Source organism: Microcebus murinus, chromosome 5 (genome assembly GCF_040939455.1).
Source record: "Microcebus murinus isolate Inina chromosome 5, M.murinus_Inina_mat1.0, whole genome shotgun sequence".
Taxonomy (NCBI): domain Eukaryota; kingdom Metazoa; phylum Chordata; class Mammalia; order Primates; family Cheirogaleidae; genus Microcebus; species Microcebus murinus.
In genome coordinates, this window is record NC_134108.1 from 49,579,925 (window position 1) to 49,600,015 (window position 20,091).

The 20,091-nt window shown below is 38.0% G+C and overlaps 1 protein-coding gene across 1 annotated transcript in view; it reads right to left on the minus strand.

The window, feature by feature from the left end:
• Positions 1-20,091, minus strand: part of ARMC2 (armadillo repeat containing 2) — a 112,696-nt gene that overhangs the window by 49,512 nt on the left and 43,093 nt on the right. Inside the window, exons 8-11 of the mRNA XM_012753232.3 lie at positions 19,582-19,680; positions 15,244-15,419; positions 10,370-10,472; positions 8,794-9,017 (exon numbers count right to left, since the gene is read on the minus strand). Coding sequence (XP_012608686.1) covers positions 8,794-9,017; positions 10,370-10,472; positions 15,244-15,419; positions 19,582-19,680 — 602 coding nt within the window. The remainder of the gene's footprint in view (positions 1-8,793; positions 9,018-10,369; positions 10,473-15,243; positions 15,420-19,581; positions 19,681-20,091) is intronic.

The following is a 20,091-nucleotide window of genomic DNA, read 5'->3' on the forward strand; positions in this document are numbered from 1 at the left end:
TGGCTACTTTACAGGTTATAAAGCTATCTCATGAGCTGTACCTCATTTGCTCCCTAAAACAACCCCATAAGGCAAATTGAAAAGATATTCTGTGCCTCACTTTTCAGAAGAGGAAACTGAAGCTCAGGAAGTCTACCAGCTTCCAGGTGGGCTGGTGCCCTGGGCCTCCGACTCCTTCTATGTTGCCTCCCCCATTCTATTTGGCATTTATCTCTAAAAGCATTTCTCAATCATCTGGGATAGCCATAGCCCAAATCCCTTGAGCTTCATCTCAACTTAACTGCCAAATGCAAAATGGTTTACTTCCCACTGAGGATGTGAAAGAATAAATACGGCCGCCAGAGACCACAAACAGTGTCAAATGATTTAAGACCAAAGCCACCATTTTCCAACCTCAGCTAAACCATCTCCCTCTATTAATAAAAGCACATTCATTTTTTTTGATTTGTGCCCAATTAAGACCACATATATGCCAAAACCAGAGCATATGTGGTAACCCAAGAAGTTTCATATTGTCTCATATATGATTAGTACAGTTCTGAGACAAAAGCAACCAATGATAAGATGCCACTATATATTAATACATGAAACCACTGATATAAAAAATTTCTAAGCATTTTATTGGAGTTTATTAGAATATATGCATATGGAAGTAATATTGACTCATAGACCTCCATAACACTTGGTGCCTGCACACAGAGTCCTGTTTGGCACATTCCTACCATGGGTGGCCTACTTCAGCAGGAAATGGCTCTGCCCTCCTCAAATCTCCAATGTCCTACACTTTGAGACTCTAGTTAATATTTGCCTGTGTTTATTATAGTTTCTCCACATGCTGCCTCTATGTTAGTTACCTTGGTAAAATAAGCAGCTAGCTGATTCTTCTAGTTGTGACTATTATATGTATCAATATAGGAGAAATTTTGAATGTCGTATAGACATTTGCCAATGCAGCAAAATAAAAAAAGGAGTCTAAAAAAGATAATGCATTCAGAACTTAACTTCCAAGCAATGACACCAATTTTCACAATTGCATGTTAAAGCGAGTGACATTTCTTTACTGTCACAACTAATACATCCACAGTGAGGAGGTGGGGCTGAGCAGACAGCACACTAACTGAAGGCAAATGGCTGGCTCTCCTCAGAAACAGGAGGCATGGGTACTTATTTCTACTCTGCTCTTCCTTGCTGCGGAGGAGACATCCATTAGCATAATACTCCTGGCCACCCCCCCCCCAGCTCCTGATTGGTGAGCTGGAGACAGGAACCAGACATTCACAGCCCAGCCCAGCCCCTACTTGATCTCTCTCTTCCCTTCCTCTTTAAAAGCGAGCTGCCATCAGAACACAGGGTGTTCTCCTCTGTTCCTCCAGGGACATAGTGGCCTGTGACTGGATAGGTAAATCTAACTCAAGGGTTCAGGATTAGAAAGCATACTGGCACTGGCTAGGTGATGGGCATAGTTGTAGCTCTGACTCAGGTGGTGCAAAGGCAATACATATAACCTAAACATTTGTACCCCCATAATATTATGAAATTATATATATATATATATATATATATTAAAAAACAGAAAGCATGCCTGACTCTGCTGTGAGCTACATCCTCCAACCATGGTGATAACCTTCCCCCAACCCCATCTTCCTTAGTCTCTTATTTCTAAGTCCAAAACTTAAGGCATTATACATTTAGGGTCTCTGAGTCTCCCCAAGTCTTCAGATCTGCTCTCCCTAGAGAATCAGAGAAGAATATGAGTTGCCTATAGGCAGCTCCTTCCCAAGAAAGGGAAGAGGAGGGAACAGAAAGGGTCTGCAAGGTCCTGAATGCCTACTGTCTCATGCCAATTGGGTGAGTGGTGACTTATATTACTGGACCTTTTTTTTTTTTTTAAGGCTAGTCAAGTGAAGGAACAAAGGAATCTGTAACTGATTGTGATCAGTTAGTTGTAAACACCACTGCACTCCAACTAGCCATACTGGCTCTTCTTTTACAGGAAAGAAACTTCATAAGTAGAAAACAGCTGTCCCTTTCCCATTAACAAATACATCATTGAAAAATTAGCAAGCCTAGTAATCAATATCAAAGACTGTAACCCCTAAAAAAGTTTTATCTAATTCCAAAAACAATGTGCTAAGGAAAATAAGCCAGGTGTAGTACTCCAGGTAACTGCATTGTGTCCCTATCAATTCCTAGTTTGATAACGTGCAACAGTTACGTAAGATGTCACCACTGGGAGAAGCTGGGTGCTGGGTACACAGGACCTCTCTGTACTATTTTTGCAACATCTTGTGAATTTATACTTAGTTCAAAATAAAAGTTTAAAAAAGTACCAGTCACAAAAAAGTACACATTGTATATTCTATCTATATGAAGTTTTAAAACAAGCAGAGCTCAGCTATGGTGAAAGAGATCAGAAAAATGGTCCCCTCTAGGGGACTGGAGGACGCAGATCAATGAGAAGAGGTAGGAGCACATTTCTGAGGTGATAGAAATCTTCTGTATCTTCATAAGGGAGTGGGTTACATGGCTTTATACTTTTGTCAAACTCATCAAACACATAAGGTCTGAGCATTGCACTGTAAATTATGCCTTAAAACAATAAGAAATAACCTCATCTGCTGCTTCCTATTAAAGCAAACCCTTCAAAAGAAATGCTTCAAAGTGTTTTTTGTTTAATGAGCAAATCTCCAATAAAATTATCTGCATGGATTTAAGAAATATAATTGTGGAAATATTTGCTCCCATTTTATAGGTATGTAGTTTATTTCCTCCAATAATCTATTGGGGGCTGCTGCTGCCTTGGTTCTGATTTTATGGTCTGAAGAGGTAGGCTTCCAACCCCCAGAAATAAACAACAGAAAGAGAATTAACATAATTTCCAGCTTAAGAATGCATACTCATAATAATTTAATTTTCTAAACACCTAAACACAAACATATTAGTCTCTACATTTAAAAGCTAGTAAACGTAACTAAAGCAAGACTGAAAAGCCCCCAACCACTTTGGTATAACCCTTAATTACTAATATAACTTAAATTGCTGCTTAATTGAATCCCCAGACTTCAGTTGAAGATCTCTCTTAAATTCCCCAAATCCTGAAGCAGAGAGTCACAGTATGTACCCATGTCGCTGATGTGACACCCCCTGCTGGTTTTAGTTTCCTTCAGCACTCCCCTCCACTTGGCTTGTCAAGGCCAGAAAAACAAAAAAAGATCAAAGATTTGAAATCCATCTCAAACTCTATCATCTTAATTTCTTGTGATTAAAATTTTCTCTCATCAGAAGTAATTGCTCTTTGTAGCTTCAGGTTGTGGTAATCCTGATCTTATTTTATTTAATAGATTTCTGGTGAGTGCCTACTCACCATGCGCTGTTCTAGGTGCTTTACTAGATCATCTCCTGTCATTTCCCCAACTGCCCTCTAAGGCAGGTGCAGTGAGCCCTTTAGAGATGAGGGAAGTGAGGCTCAGAGGCGAGTGGGCTGCCAGTGCCCCAGCTGAGCGGCCAGCTCAGGTCGTGGACCCCAAAGCAATGCGCTCCTCACTGCTCCACGCGGCAGCACTGAGCCCTGCCCCAACACAGGGGTACAGAGTCCAACGGACCATCAGGGTTCTTAAGAGTGAATACGGAACACAGCCAAAGTGGGGAGCTCACTCTAGGGCTTACAAATTAAAAAGAACCCAACTATATCAAAATATCTTCTAATTTAAAAAAATGTAAAGAAATCATGTAATTCCATAACCAAAATATAAATAAATAAATAATCTAGAAAGGAAATCATGTAAGACTCGAAGAGAGCATGCTGGGAGATGGATCCCTTGCAACATGACCCCATCCCAGCTGCCTTCTCACTCTGCTCCTTACAGAGTGGCTGAATCCCTCCCCCTGCGTGCTCTCTGCAGCATCTGCCAAAGCTGACCCATCCTTGCTTGGAAAATTTCTACTCTCATACATTGTCCTTAATTTTCTGGTCACTTCCTTTTCTCCTCCCATCACACAGATACAGATGAAGCCATTTTACAGAATCTGTCCTCAGCGCCCTCTGTGTTTTCTATAGGTCGTGTCTTTGTCTTTTGTGACTTCAACTATCACTTTCACGTAGATGACCCTAAATCTGTATTTTTGGCCTTGCTTTCACTTCTAAGCCTTGGCTCATGCTCCAACTGCCTGCTAGACAGGCCCACTTGGCTATTCTGTTGGCACCCTAAAGTTTCATATTAAAGCTAATTACATAATTTCCTTCCCTCCTCTCGCCAAATCCAGTTCCCTTGTATAAATCTCTAATTTTTATTAATGACATCATTTATTTTCTGAACCACCCAGGCTCAAATTGTCTGAGTCATCTCTCTGTTCAATTCACTGTCCTATTCCCCAAACTCTAAAAACCAAGGGAAGGGCTAGAGTGGGGAAAGGAAAGGACTGATCTTCCTGAGAGACTTCCAGGTAGAAAAAGGAAGAACATGACACTGGTGGGGTACTGAGCACAGAGGGGGAAAGGATTTGGATCTGCAGGAGCCTCTGGGGAGGTGCCTGCAGGGCTGAAGGCCAGAGAAGTGAAAGGGGTAGGGGGTGAGGTGGGGAGCAAACCATGTTACCTGGGGCACTGCAGAACAGTACTAACTACAAAAATAATACCTCTAAAGCAGAGAAAGAATGCATTTCTCCAAGGATTGAATTCAAATCAAATGGGTCAGGCTATACATAAAAAAAAGTTTGGAAATACAAATGAATTCAAAAAATAGAAATGCAAGTTCAAGTCAATCTGAGTTTTAATAGCTACATTATACACCTATAAATCACCTAGCTGTAAATGTAAGCACATTGAGATTTTCCTCAATTACAGCAAAGCAGCTTTGTACATGATGTTCTCACATGAAACACCAGGAGAACTGGGGCTTGTTCATGATTATGACATAGACATAAGACTCTTCTCTATTCCCTAGGAAGGGGCACAATTGGCAACTGAAACAGATTTTCTGATGGAGGTGACTCTGGGAATTTTCTTCAGCTCTGTTGGTACGCCTTCCTGATTGTTGGCCTTTAAAGGTCAAAGATGAACCCTAACACCTCCTGATAATCCATTCTCGATCAACACTGACAAATCCCTGTCTCCAATTATCACTTCCTTGGGTGATGCAATTTACTACTGGCATTTAGAGGCTTTGCCTATTAGCTGGACTATATTTCTCCTTTTCCAAGTTTCAGGGAGCTCTCCCTAAATTCTAGTATTTTGGAATTTAGTGAACATGCAGTTTAACCTGCTTTACTCTTATGACTTTACAGATAAATTCATGTCTCCAGTTTTGTCCAACTGGGAGTATGAATACTTCGACTTGGTACACAGGTGGTGGCCCCTCAGTTAGTCTGAGCATCTCGACCTTCTCAAAATGCTATTACATGTCTGACACGGAGAACTGAATGTAATATTGGCCATGTGGAAGTGCCGTGGTCTTGCAGAAAAATAAGAGAAGAATAAGGCATTGGAATACTATTACCTGGACATAGGGTCGCCAAAAAGCAGGTGCCTAATGGCAGCTCTCTTGTTGACCACTGTCTTAAGAACTCACCACCCAGACATGCCTGGCAGACAGTAGCCACACCACAAACACTTGTGAAATGATTGTCTCTTAATTTCAGCCACAGGATGATAAATATATGCATATGTGTATGTATACACATACATATACGTAAGAAACAACACAAAGAAAACCTTCCAGAGCTCAACACTATAGTAATTTTATGTCTAAGCAACATTAGTCCATCTGCTATGAAGGAACTTTTCTTTCACATCCATTCCTTTATCTCCATCATAATCGGTCTAAAAATCTAATTGCAGCAATGGCTCTTAATCTGGGCTACCATGGACACATTCTCCTCCCATCACATTGCAGCTTTTTGGTCTTTATCAGTTTAATATCTTGTGCACATTCATCTTCCTGCCGCTCCGATCTCATCTCGTCATCCCTATGCACTGACCTCCCACTGCTCCCCGTTGCCCCAAAGCTACTCTCCGCAGCCTGGTGTTCAAGACAAACCCCATGCCTGTGCCATCCGAATCTCACCTCCCACAACTCCACCATGGAATTCCTCTGCTCTGGATGGCCCTACCTCTTCAGCATCCCCAAACCCACCTTATTTAGTTCCCACTTGAATATTCAGCATCCTTTTGTCCCAGTTTCCCAAATCCTGCCCAACCTTCAGAGTCCAGCTTCAGAAGGTGTTTTCCACACTTGTGATGGGCTCCAGCAGTTTCTTTAGGGAAACACAGTGACTCTAGCATCATGCCAGACGCTACGTCATACAAAGGTTTATAAGGTTAGGTCCGCAGAAGGTGTGCTAAGGCTACTGAGGTTCTCAGGTGGAGAGTCTTAAAGCAGAGGCAGTCACACCATCCAGCGTTGCCTGCTTGTATCTTTTTATGCCCTTGTCATATTCTCTTTGGCTTGCAGACATTACTATATTAGCATTATTATTATTACAGCCACAAGTAAATTATTTATTTTTCCACTGAACAAAGTTTCTTTTAAAAATGCCTCATGAGCTGGAGTTACCAGGTTCTGAAAGCTGGTATAAACAAACAATTCAGCTTGTGGCCAGATCTGTCTGGCTGAATTTGCCCATGAATTGGATGGAGAAAAAAAAATCAGTCCATGTTGCACATTCACAAGAGCAGAGGTTTTCATCTGCTCTTGTAGTGAAGTCAGTGTTGCTTACATTTTACCATTCAGATGATACAAAACAGCTTTTCTTTGTTTTAATTAAATAGGAGGAAATGTTCTTTCAGGGGATTCTGCAAATGACAAAGCCTAAAACAATGTCTCCTTCCTCCCCAAATCTGTAAACACATCCACAGTGATATGGTTGGTGCGAATGGCATTTGGTGATCGTGGCATGTTCTCAGGTGGAAGTGATAGTGGGCTCCACTCTATTTTGCTGGGCAAGGGTGTGGGGTGCTGACTGTGACCCAAGCTGAGGCTGCACCCATGCCACATCCTAGGCAGGTTCAAAGGAACGCTTTGGAGACAATGACAGAACCCACTGGCATCAGGTGGTGTAAGTGGCTGTGAGAAGTGAGGAGAAAGTTCTGCAGCGCCCCCTAGAGGGGTGCAAGGATGTTGGGAGAGGAGAGGACCATCTGCCCTATGAGTCAGTTTGCACCTGAGGATGCTGAATCCAGGGGAAGGGAAAGATAAGAGGAACACAGGGAGTAACATGCTATACCTACTAGCACACCAGAGGCCCCATTTCTCGATTGGATGTATTTTGGGTCACAGTAACACTCAATGCTCCTTTACACCAAGTGATTATATATACATACATATATATAAACACACAATGATATACTTGATGCAAATGACAAACTATTTATATATATAAAATAAATCTATAGAGTTGACTCAATGGATTTTTACTGTGTGTTATTAAATGAGGAAGGAGACGTACATAAAATTTCTCATTTTTGAAAACCTATGTGTATACTAAAAGGTGCTAAACACATCAGTGTGAACAATACTGACTAACTGGATCAACCAGAAGGAAAAATAGGGAAAGACGAGGGTGAGAGAAAACAAATGAAAGTGACTATTAAAAATAACAGGTTCCATGATAAAAGCAAAAATTATATAAAATTATATATATGTTTATGAATGATTACCAAAATGTTGGAGGTGTGTTAGTGTGTTATCTCAAGTTGAAAATATTTCAGGTGATTTTTATACTCTTCCTTCTACTTTTCTGCATTTTAACAGGAGAGATAATCATTCTATAATTGGAAATAACTATTTTCATTGAGGGAAAAATTTGAATGATTCAATAACATTGGCAACATGAAAATAATGTTTCTTAAGTCTTCCTAGCCAAAACATAGCATACCAGTAGGATTTTGCATCATTCATGACTAAAAGAGGTTTTTACAATCTTCTTCAAAATGGAGATAGAGCACAAAGTCCAAAATTAATAATCATCATAAATATTTTAAACATCTTGAAGGCAGGACCTAAATCTAATTTTTAACACACTTTCCCAATGGCTCAGAGTACTCTGCATGCTCAATAAATCCTCATTAATTGACAAGCACATTTCAAATCTCATGAGTTATTATATCAAAGATGCTATTATTTGATATACACAGACTATTAAAGAGTAAAATCTCATCTAGAAAAAGAATATGAGAGCTGAAGATTCTCCAATGAAAATAATTTAACTATGAAATTTAATCTGCCACTAAAGAAGTAATAAAACTCTAACACATAACAAAATTTGTCTTCCTGTTTTGGTCATATTAAAGGTACCCAGTTTTGTTACCTGTGTTCCTGTAATCTCAGGGCTGCATGTTATCTACACACCTCCTTCAATGACTGTCCACTCAATATCATTGTAGATACAAGAGTCATGACATTAGCTGCCAGTCATCATAAACAATCTCCAGGCTGGGACTGTCTTCAAAACTATAAAGTGCCTGTTAAATTTCTGATGATAACATGCAATTGTTTTGCAAACAACTGTAATTTTTTCATTCTTCCAGGCCTGCTTTCTCTATAGAGCAGTGGAAACAAATGTCTGTATGCTGTGTGGAGAGCTCCTCTCTGAATTCCATGGAATAGCCTGTCCTAGGCAATAGGCATCTGGCACCCATGGGGCAGAGATGGGGCAGTGGCCACCCTTGATCCCTGAGGCCAGGCACCCTCACCTGACTAGGGGCCTCTCATACAACCATTCTTTTAAATGGCAACTGATATTAGGTAACATGAAAACTAATTTTACATGTCTAACCTTTTCAAGTAAAATACTTACCTGAACTAACAAGTGGCCCAAATTAGGTGAACATGTACCATATTTCTTGGTGTTCTCATTTATTTGCTTTATCAAATCCATCAGTATATCTACAGCACCTTTGTTGATTATTTCATTACGAAATCCTGGATTTCCAGAAATGAATTTTATAGTCCCCATACAGTACAAAAAAGCTTCAGTGTTAGTTTGCAGGTCTTCACTTCTCAGTACTTCCAATAATGATTCTGTGAAAAAGATGATTATAAATATACAAGTATAACAGCTTGAGAGAAATATATTAAAGCACTTGTATGTGAACATCAAATACAATTTGTAAAATATGTTCATCAAAGCCTACATTCAAATGCTTGGTAAGGGTAACTCATGTGTTATAAAGAGAAAAGCTTACTTTTAGCTAAGACAAATCTCTGTAATAGCAATGTCAACAAAAGTATGGGACTGTTAATCTATACATGAGAAAGTATTCTTTTAATTAAATGCCATTCCTTGCCTCTTACTAATATATATCAGCTTTTATTTTTAGTTATAAAATTTTTGAGTTACTATAGAATAATTAAAGCAATTTAAGAGTTAAATTTCAACAAACCTTTAAGAATATATTTGTTGCTACATTAATGGGAAGTTAACCAAGATAGGAGCTTTAAAAAATCTCAATCACCATAGAAAGAGACAATTTGAATATAACATCCATCCTTTCCCAAGATAACTTAAGAACATCCAAATATAAGTACTAGGTTTTAGGAGTAATCCAGGCAACTCTAATAAGGTTAATAATGAATATCTTGCATTTAATTTTATTAATGCCACTGTAATCATTTGTTAGAACCTTTCTTTGTTTTCATGCTACAATTCTTAGTTGATTCAATGTTAGACATTTCTTTCAGCACTGATTTTGCCTCTGTTTACTGAGGTTGAAAAAAAAATAATAAAGAAATCATTTAGCCTATGTTGCAAAAAGAGAACTTAAAGTATTTTCCAACACATGTCTTCTCTTATATCAGCAAAATTAATGCACAAAAGATTTCCATTTAGGTAACTATTTAAGCATCTTAATTATTTAGGGGTATGTCAAGGATTGACAATGGATGAGCCATTCCAAATGGCTCATGAAAAAAAAAATTAAGGAAAAAGAATTAGGCATTATAAGCTAGATAGTTAGAGCGTCTCTACCTACATATTTGAAATATTTTGATGTCAGATTTCTATAACAGTTATGGATGTCTTTCAACTTTTAGTCATTCCTACTATATTAAAAGATTAAAAATTTCAATTATGTCAAATACTATTAAATGCATTTTTCAAATAGTAAATCCAAGTCCAGGAAATGAATTTTTAAGTAGGGAACACTTTGTAAAGTCACATAATGTTACTTATAGGCATTTAATAAAAAAGCAAACTATCAAAGGATGCATTAAACTGAATGTGGAAATCCCAGAGAAGGACAGAACATCATATAACTTCTGCATTTTACTAGAAAATAAAATATTCCTGCTATCATTAATTATAAATTTTCTCTCCAAATTTTTTATTTGTATTCAAGTACATTTGCTCAATGGTAGCACTGAATGATACTCACCCAGAATGCTGTCATTTTGAATCAAAGTATCATTCTTCTCACTCCGGCTAATTTTAAATATAAGTTTGCAGACATTAAGAAGATTCTTTCTACTCACTTTAAGCTGCAGAGAAAGAAAACATATTTCTATTGCAGAGGGAAATAAAGACATTCCATATTTTAAAAAACACAAACATCTATTTTTTTTTATGTCCATGTCTTTAGAGCAAACATCTATTTTAAAAGTACAGCAAGAGTATTTTTAAACATAAAGAAAAGTTCTAAAGAAATCAAAACTTAGAAAAATTTAGGATACATATTTGTCAACTATGGTATCTAATTAACTCAATTATAGTAAATACAATAAAGTGATCTTTAGAGTAAGAACATTTTAATGACAAGCACTTATTTCTTCATAAATTTTCATATTTACATGTGAGATTATTAATTACTTTTAAAGGAGCATATGAGGAAGAAAGGTCATAGGACAAAGTTAATAAATTTAATTAAATAATTAGTTTAAAACACAAAAGTAAAAGAAGATGAATACCAAAATTACATATTAAACTAATTTAGAAAAGAATATCTGATGGAGGTGAAGTAAGAAAAGAACGATGGAAAGTATTGCCCTCTTTATCACTTGGTAACAAAATCAAAAAGTAATAATACTGTTTGATTAGACAATACATATATGTTTATTTTTAAGGCTATTTCTGGAATGCTTTGAGATAATCACAAGCAATGTTCAAAGTTGAGAATTACCTTCTAAATCACACAAAAATATCTAAGTAACTTAAATACAGGGGCAATAAGGAATTACACTTTTTATAAAAAAGCACAGTCTTGGAGGACTGAATGAATCAAGAGGTCTAGTTAGCTGTATATTTATCTAATGTAGTAAAAAATAAAAACAAAAAACATCCTAAATATCCAGTATTAGGGGATGATCTAATAAATTGTGGGACATCAATACTATTCATATTCAGCTGTCACAAAAAAAGTATCACTGTGAACACTATGTTTAAAAAGTAAAACATTTATAACCTGCTGTTAGATGGAAATATCATGTACCCTCATTGCAACACTGTAAAAATATGTTTGTAGGAAAATAAGGTCATCTGGACAAACAAAAATTTCTGTGGGAAAAGGATGGCATATAGGTCATTATTTTATTATTAAAAACTATCTTTAAAGTTATCTTTAATAATGCTCATTAATAATGAGTTTTCAGTTAGTTTAAAAAGAGATAATAGAACTTGCAAGACATATTTGTTAAAGATTCTTTCTGTGTTTGATCCACAAATATTTACAGAGCACCTATTGTGCCCCCAGCGTGCTGCCGTTCACTGCAGGAGACACCAAGATGGACAGGCCAGCCCCATGCTGAGGCACAGGGAGGACAGCTCTGCCCACTGTGCAGCCTCTGCCTGCCCCTCCTGCACTGGACCCTTTATGGAAGTCATTTTGGAGCAACCTTGCAAATTAGATGCTGCCATTCCCATTTTGCAGTTGAGGAGTTTGTGCCTTGGCCAGGTTGCAGAACCATCTTGGCATTACCTGGGTGTGTGTGAGGAATGCAGAATCTCAGGCCCACCCAGCCCTACCGAAATCAGAGTTCACATTTTAACAAGTTCCCCAGGGGATTCCTGTGCACACCGAAGTCTGAGAAGCATTGTTGTGCAAGCCCCCAATACTGTCACAGAATAGAGATTCCTTCTGTTCTCAGGAGGAAAAAAGGAAATGGGAACTTTAAGAAATTTTTTTGATTTAGGTGTTTAAAATAATGTCGTTTAAAAGCCCAGAAAACAAGCTGACTTAAGAAAACAGGAAAACATTTCTTTATCAATGGAAATACATATTATTCATATTATTGGGGAATATACTTGAATCAGTTGACTATCGTCTACTAGCCTGTGAGTCCTTGAGGTCAAAACCATGATTTATTACTCTTTCTATGTGTGGCATGTAGCATGTGTTCCAAACTTAATAAAACTTGTTGAATAAATGAATGACTATAACTCACTCCCCAGCCACCAAGTCTTACATTTTTAGTAAAAAGTTGCAAAGAAAGGAAAAACAAAAACAAAACTGGCATCAGAGTTTCCAACAAAACAACAACCAAAAAAAAAAAAAGGAAAGAAAAGACACCCACAATTTCCATGCCTGCTATGAATTAAAGCAAATTCAAAGCATTCAAAGCAAATCCTGTAACTTCTCCATTCATAACTGTAAAATTAGGACATTAAGACATGAAAAGATAATAAAATATTAAATCTTATGCATGGAAAGTAGACTATCCTATAAAAACAATTTCCCCTACCACTCTCCATTCCCTTTACTCTGCTTTATTTTCTTCCATGGTACTCAGTACCCCCTTTGGCACTTGTATTTACTGCCCGTCCGCCCATGTCCCCTGCCACAGTGCCAGCCCAGAAGACAGGGGCTATTTTATTAGCATTCACTAGTATTCCAATGTCAGGAAGAGTTCCTGGCACAGGAACTGAGGTAGGGTAGCTTTCTTTTTATGTTAAAAATATTAATAGTTTATTCTATTTAAAGCAAATTTGGCAAACTAAAGAGAAGTTTAAAAATTACTCATAATGCTACCACTATAAATAATCACGGTTGATATATTGATATTTCTTGTCTGTTTTTCCCCTGTACATAGAATGCTAGATTTTTTTTCCCTCCTGAATATAGTCACATTCATACTGTATATGTCTGTACTCTTTAAGAAAATCATAATATGGACCAATAAATTTTTGTAAGAGTTTCTGATTCAAAGACTAAAATTAAGATGGCTGCCTGGCAAGCCCCCATTTAACCAAAGAAAGCAAGAAATCAAAACAACTAACATTATGCCTGTTGAATGTTTTCAACTATAGATAATTATAAATGTCTCAACTATATGTTAAACTGATAGATGGAATAAATATTGGCAGAAAGAAGTCATAAAAAAACTTCTTAGTCCCATACGTCTTTAGTTTTTGCTGATTTTAATTCTTCAACACTCTAATGATGTGGTCTTTTAAAATTTACATAGAACTCCATCACCAAGGCCTAAGCTAAACAAGATTTTGCCTGGAATGTTATAGGAGATTCGAGCAGTAGATGGGAAGTTGGACATGATGGTTCCTTCTGACCTCCTGGTTCTGCAGTTGATCAGAAGGCAAACCTACCCAACTTTGCACTCTGGAGTTTAGTCTAGAGTCTTGCCCCTGGTTCAGCAAGGCAATCAATGTCACGGAGAGGGCTTTATCTAATCATATGTTTAGTTCAGAATGTGTTCACTGCCTGGCAGATCGCTTAGCCTTTTGCCCTAAAATATTCAATTGTGCCATGTATATAATCCATTTGAATGACACCATTAATAACCAAGACATTTTCTCTGCAAAGCATTAATGAATTCTCTGTCTCCCCCTCTCTCTTTCTCTGTCTCTCTTTCTTCTTTCTTTTTTTGGCTTGGTATGGAACAAAATGTCTAGGATCCAGACTAAAATAGCAAAGGCAATCCTTGGCCGGCTGCTACACTAGCAGAGCCCTGGAGTGACGTAGAGTGAAATCACTACTTCAAAGAAATGTTGCTTCCTGAGTCACATAGCACAGCTTTTAAAAGGGGAGTTAATAGTTTAAGATGACAGCTAAATAAGAATATAGCTTTCTCCCAATATAACACAGAATATATGATGAGAATATTCTGCTTTATGGCCACATGAGGTGGCCCCATGCCTATAATCCTAGGACTTTGGGAGGCCAAGGTGGGAGGATTGCTTGAGGTCAGGAGTTCAAGACCAGCCTCAGCAAGAGTGAGACCCTGTCTCTACAAAACATAGAAAAACTTAGCCAGGCGTGGTGGTGCATGCCTGTAGTTGGGAGACTAAGGCAGGAGGATTGCTTGAGCCCAGAAGTTTGAGGTTGCAGTGAGCTATGAGGATGCCACTGCACTCTACCTATGGGGACAGAGCAAGACTCTGTCTCAAAATAGAAAAGAAAGAAAAAAGAAAAAAAAAAAGAAAAGAAAAGAAGAAAAAAATATTCTGCTCTATGAAAGACCTCATTATCAAAGTAAGAAATGGTAGACAATCTTACCAAACTATTAGTAAGCATGCTAACACTTACCTTCACTGTGGTGCTTTAAGATTTTAAATTCTATAAATTATGGACTGTTAACATTAAAACTTTGACTTTTATGAAACCAGGTAAACAAAGCTTCATGTATTTGTTTTAGCGGCTCCCTTAGAAAGCTCTGTAATAACTGTGGCTTATCTTTTGGTTCAAACCGTTTATGCCTGTGACAACAAAGTGTTCCCTCAAACAATGATATCATTTTGTTCAAGAAAAGGTTTCTACAGACTTTTCTTTGGTGCAGGCCTTGTCTTCTAACACCTATGACCACGGAAGTCCTTTCCCGTGACCATACACAGCCGTTTTTCTGTTTCATACTTGTTCCTAAAGTACCTGGCCATTATGTCTGTGGCCAGACTACTTTAAGTTATTTATTAAATCATATGACAGAATCAAGCACCCAGCAGAAACCATAGGGCAGAAACCACAGCCTGTACTGTCTGATACTGATCTCCAGTCACAAGTTACTTGAGCAACTGCTTTGAATGCATTTGCCTATTATTACTTTTTTCTTTTGCTTTCTTTCTTTCTTTTTAACCTAGTAACAGTCCAAATGTAAGTTTATTTGAACATTTTCTATGTACTCAGCCTTAGTACCTTAAATGATACTTTCTAGTCAAAGTCTGGGCTGTCAGTTTATTACCTTAATTTTTTCAAGATTTTAAACAAATACACTGCATTTCTAATCTTCCTTGTAATATTTACAAATAAAGCATTAAACAAAGCTTTTGTGTGCTATAGTCTACTAGACTAGAGAAAGAAAAACTTACTGCTAGAATAATTTTTGCAAGTTTAAGGCTGAGCAAGTCTGAACCAACATCAACTAGTTTATACAGGGTCTTCAGGAGAATACTTCTTCTCTTAAATTTATTTCCAAGCATGTTTCCTTCCTCTAAAGCGTGATGAAGTTGTGTGCAAGCAGCACAAACCGTTTCAATGTTTTCTTCTGTCAGAGCAAAGAGAGTAAAGCAACACTTACTAATTAAGGTCAAGTTTTCAAGTGTGTCAAACACAGACAGTGCAAGTAAAAAAACTCCATAATTATTTCCCTGGATATATTCAATTTCCTAAGCTATGTTTTTCCCTTCTCTTATCACTTTCATCTACCTGACTTTTTTTTCATCTCTTTGATCCATCTCCTACCATGCTGACTTATTCACTTATCAGTCAGTTAGCTTATCTAGAATACATAGTCTTTCAAAGAGTGTATCAGAGAATGGAATTGCACCCAATTCAGTCGGTCTCCTTTTCCCAAATGCCCTCCACCTCCACCTGTGCCCTGTTCAGTCTCACAGAAGCACACCACAGGCATCTTCACCTTCAGTCTGTTTTGGCAGAGTTCCACTGGCCTAGAATGTTCTTGCCCTTGTTCCTACTGGTTTTGGTCCTTCAAGGTTCCGTTTGTGTCTCAGCTCCTCCAGAAAAGATGCACTAGTCCACATTCAACACATGCTACTTTGTACTGCCATTTATTTTTCACTTATATATGTATGTGTTGTGTTATACGCCCAGTACTCTCAAATGTATGCCACATTGAGTAGAAACCATGTCTTACATATATTTATATCAGTGGTACATGGAACAGAGAGAATACTGTGAAGACAACTTGTAATATAATTTCATACATATTCATTTTCTAATATATCTGTTGATGAAAACAATGATCAATATTTTTCTATTTTCTCATCATCTGAGAAAAGAGGGCTCTACTAAAACAAAAGCTCAAAGTGTTGCCAAATCCGCCATCATTTGGAGGTGGTTATTAGAAAAGAGGAGAATAAAAAGATGAGTGTAGTTAGGAAACAGGGAGACCTAGAACATATTATTTTATAATTATGATTTGAAAGTGGTAGCCATACTAACAAGCATACAGGAAGAAACAGCACACAGAACGGAGCATGAGGGGAAATAAAAGCACACATGGTATAAGGTATTCTGTTGAAAATTATTAACTCTGACAGATTCCACCATGAAATTTAAAAGTAGGAAACCAATCTTAAATAAATACCATAATGTGCTCTTAGAAGCCCACAAAGAGGAAGTGTGTGCCTGCAGAAGGAAATGACTCAAGCCATTTTTAGCTCTTTTCAACAATAACATCTAAGAAAAAATTTTAAACCTCAATAGCCAAGTAACCTTCAATGTCTTTCAGTTATGCACTTAAATAAATGAATTGATGGGAAATGACTTAGACTAACTTTAAATAAAGGGAAAAATCTGAAGTCTATTGTATTAAATACTTTTGTTTTGTTGTTTTATTCTTCTGTGACTGGCAGTTTCTTTACAAACCCTCAGTCCAGGCTCTGGGCCACTCATTGGCAGTGGGTGGTCCTCAAGCTATTTTTCTGATACTTCCCTCCACAAACTCTTCAGCCTGGGGAATTCTACTCAGGAGTAGTTGTTTTACCTTTAAAATCAGTTAAAAAGAAAGATTCGAAAGTCGAATTTTAAACTCTTGATCAAATTAACCCTTTATACAAATTAGTTTGTTATAAATGCCACATAGCCTCAAAAGACAACTTGAATCTAAGAACTAGCAAGATTCGAAAGGGGCTAAAAACTAGTGGTAAAAGTTTGATGAGTAATAGAGAGCAACATAATCTCAGAGTAACTCCTCCCACCAAGATACTTATTAATTACAAAGGAAAAAAACAGTAACTTTACAGTGAATAAAGCAGACACCACCTCACCCAGGTGATCAAAGTTCACATCACTAGCAACAGAACAAATCGGCATCAGATACCTCCTGACACAAGGCACCGAAAAGGACACAGCATCACTTACGAAATACACCTGCCCCAAATGCTAACCTGGATCTCACCATGGGCAAATACCAGAGGAACCCAATTCCTGGGACAATCTATAAAATATTCCTCAAATATGCCAAGATTGTGAAAGAGATGTGACAAATGATTAGTACTTATGATCTAGGATTTTTTTTTCTATAAAGAAAATTATTGGGACAATTGGCAAAATCTGAGTAAGATTTGTATAGCATTACATGGCAATCTCCAGATATGTAAGAGAATGCTCTTGTTTCTAAAAATATACACCAAAGTACTTAGGGACATGAAACATCAGGTTGACGACTTATTCTCAAAAAGTTCAAAAAAGAAAAAAAACTGTGTGGGGGTGGGACAGGATTAGATAAAAGAGCAGAACAGGCAGGGAGGGAGAGAAGCAGCAGCAAATGTGGTAAAATGTTAACATTGAGGGAATTGGGGTGAAGAGCACACAGCACTTTTTATACTACTCTCACAACTTTTCTGTAAGTCTGAAATTATGTCAAAAGAAAAACTTTTAAAAAAAGAAAAAAGAACCTTAATGGGTCAAATAATTCAGCCCTGCCACCACTTGCTGTTCTGAAAGTCGTCTAGGGGAAAAGATGCCATACTTCAGTGTTTAATGAGCTTTCTGAGAAGGGAGATTCATCCACATTTCAAATCTCCAACTCCTACTAGATTCTCTCTGTGGGTGTCGGTGATGGGTAGGTAGAGCCCTCAGCACCCTCTTAAAATCCTTCAGGCTGAGCTGGGCACAGTGGCGTGTGCCTATAGTCCCAGTTACTCGGGAGGCTGAGGTGGGAGGATTGCTTGAGGCCAGGAGTTGGAGGCCAGCCTGGGCAACATAGCGAGACCCCATCTCTTAAAAAAGGAATCCTTCAGTCTGAAGACTTCCTACAAGATAGGCCTTTAAGATACTGACTCATTCTTTCCATTGAATACTTCCTTAGATATTTTCTTTTCTAACACTTAACCAGACTCATTATTCTTCTCTCTAGTTTTTGTACATATTCCTAAAATAAAGGGCCCAAAGTTAATCTGGCACACTAATATGAGGGCAAAAATTAGTAACTCCAGAGGAGAAAACTCATCACATTTATATTCTTAGGTTTTGTGCTGCAGAGGGCTTTGGAAATAATCTAGTCTCTTCTACCCCCTCATCTGGCATGTGAGGACATTGTGGTGCACAGGGTGTAGGCGATTCCCTGTGGTCAAATGCTTAGTACCAGCACCAGGGCTTCCACATTAACCATGAACATAGCCAAGCACCACCAAGTGGCAGAGGAGGAGTGAGGTCATTTGAATCTTTCAGGAATTAGGTATTTTGCATAACTTCCCTATTGGGTTGCTGGGGAGGGTTCATTTACCCTGCTTCTCCCAGAGCATCTTCCTGTGGCCACATGCTAGTTTGCTCATCAGTAGCTCCTAGTGAGGGTGTGCCGGGCACTGGGCTCGCCCTAGGGCTATGCCTACAGCTGCAGAGGAGCCTGGTTCAACTTCAGAAATGAAATCCTTGGTCAGATGCAATGGCTGGAGCTTGTAATCCCAGCACTTTGGGAAGCTGAGGCAGGAAGATTGCTTGAGGCCAGGCTCAAGATAACCCTGGGCTGTTATAGTGAGACCTCATCTTTACAAAAAATTAAAAAGTTAGCCAAATGTGGTGGCATGTGCCTATAGGCCCAGCTACTTGGGAGGCTCAGGCAGGAGCCCTTGAGGAGCGGCAAATGGGGAGGAGAAAGTGGAGGGCCATCTCCTGCCAAGCTTTCTATACCCGCAGGAACCCATGGATCATGGGCCTTCACTTCTGGGCGACTTCAGAGGGCAAGGCCGGGCACATCCCAGGCCACTTCTCCCGCTGCGAGTGGCATTCCCGGCAGACGTGCTCAACCTCAGGAGAGTGGGACACGTACGCAGTCGGCCGAGGAAACCACAGCACACCTGTCGAGGACGCCAGTCTATGAGGCGGAGTTTCAGAAGCCTCAAATCTGTTTTAACCTTTTATTGTCTTGAGTGTGAACAGCCACCCTAAAGAGGTGAAACCAGCACTTCCTCAGGCAGAGGAAACAATAATTAATTTATATCACAAGGAGAATTTTAGAAGTCGGCTTTCTCGGTGCATTCAAAGTATAATCTTACTGAAAATAACGTTTACATGTAATATTTAATATACACATTACTGGGCAAATAAATAGATGACTTCATTTGTTTCTGAACATGTTTACAGAAATGACAGTCAAAATATACTAAAAATATCAAGGCAATGGGAAACATATACATAACTGTGGATATTTTTGATTTAAAACAAAAACAAGTTCTTTTTTTTACCTTTTTCCAACTCATGCAAAATTGGAACAATCCTTGTATTCCAAAAGACTTCGTCTACTTCTATTTCTGTATCCTTTTCTTGCAAGTCGGCTTTTGAGACTGAAAAGAAATCCAGGAATCCAGAGCAGGAGAAGAGCCGTGAGAAAGGAGTTACGATGGAGCAGTCGAAAGCCTGTACTATTCATCACTAGAATTAATAAACTACAGAATTAAATTATACTTTGCCCCCCAGGCCCAAAGATTTCTAATTAGAAGTACAGATCTTCTAATCAAATCACCCCAAATCAAACTCAGATAAGATAATGTAAATAAATCAGAACTTTAAAATATGATTGGGACACTTCATTAAGTATTAAGCTTTGTAAATAATGATGACAGTAAGGCAAACTATTTTGAGTTATTTTTTATGTAAACTTATCCCTTTGTGATATAGAATAGATAACTATATATATATATATATATAAAGAATAAAGATGTTAAAAATGTTTAATGAAAATTTTTCTAAAAGGG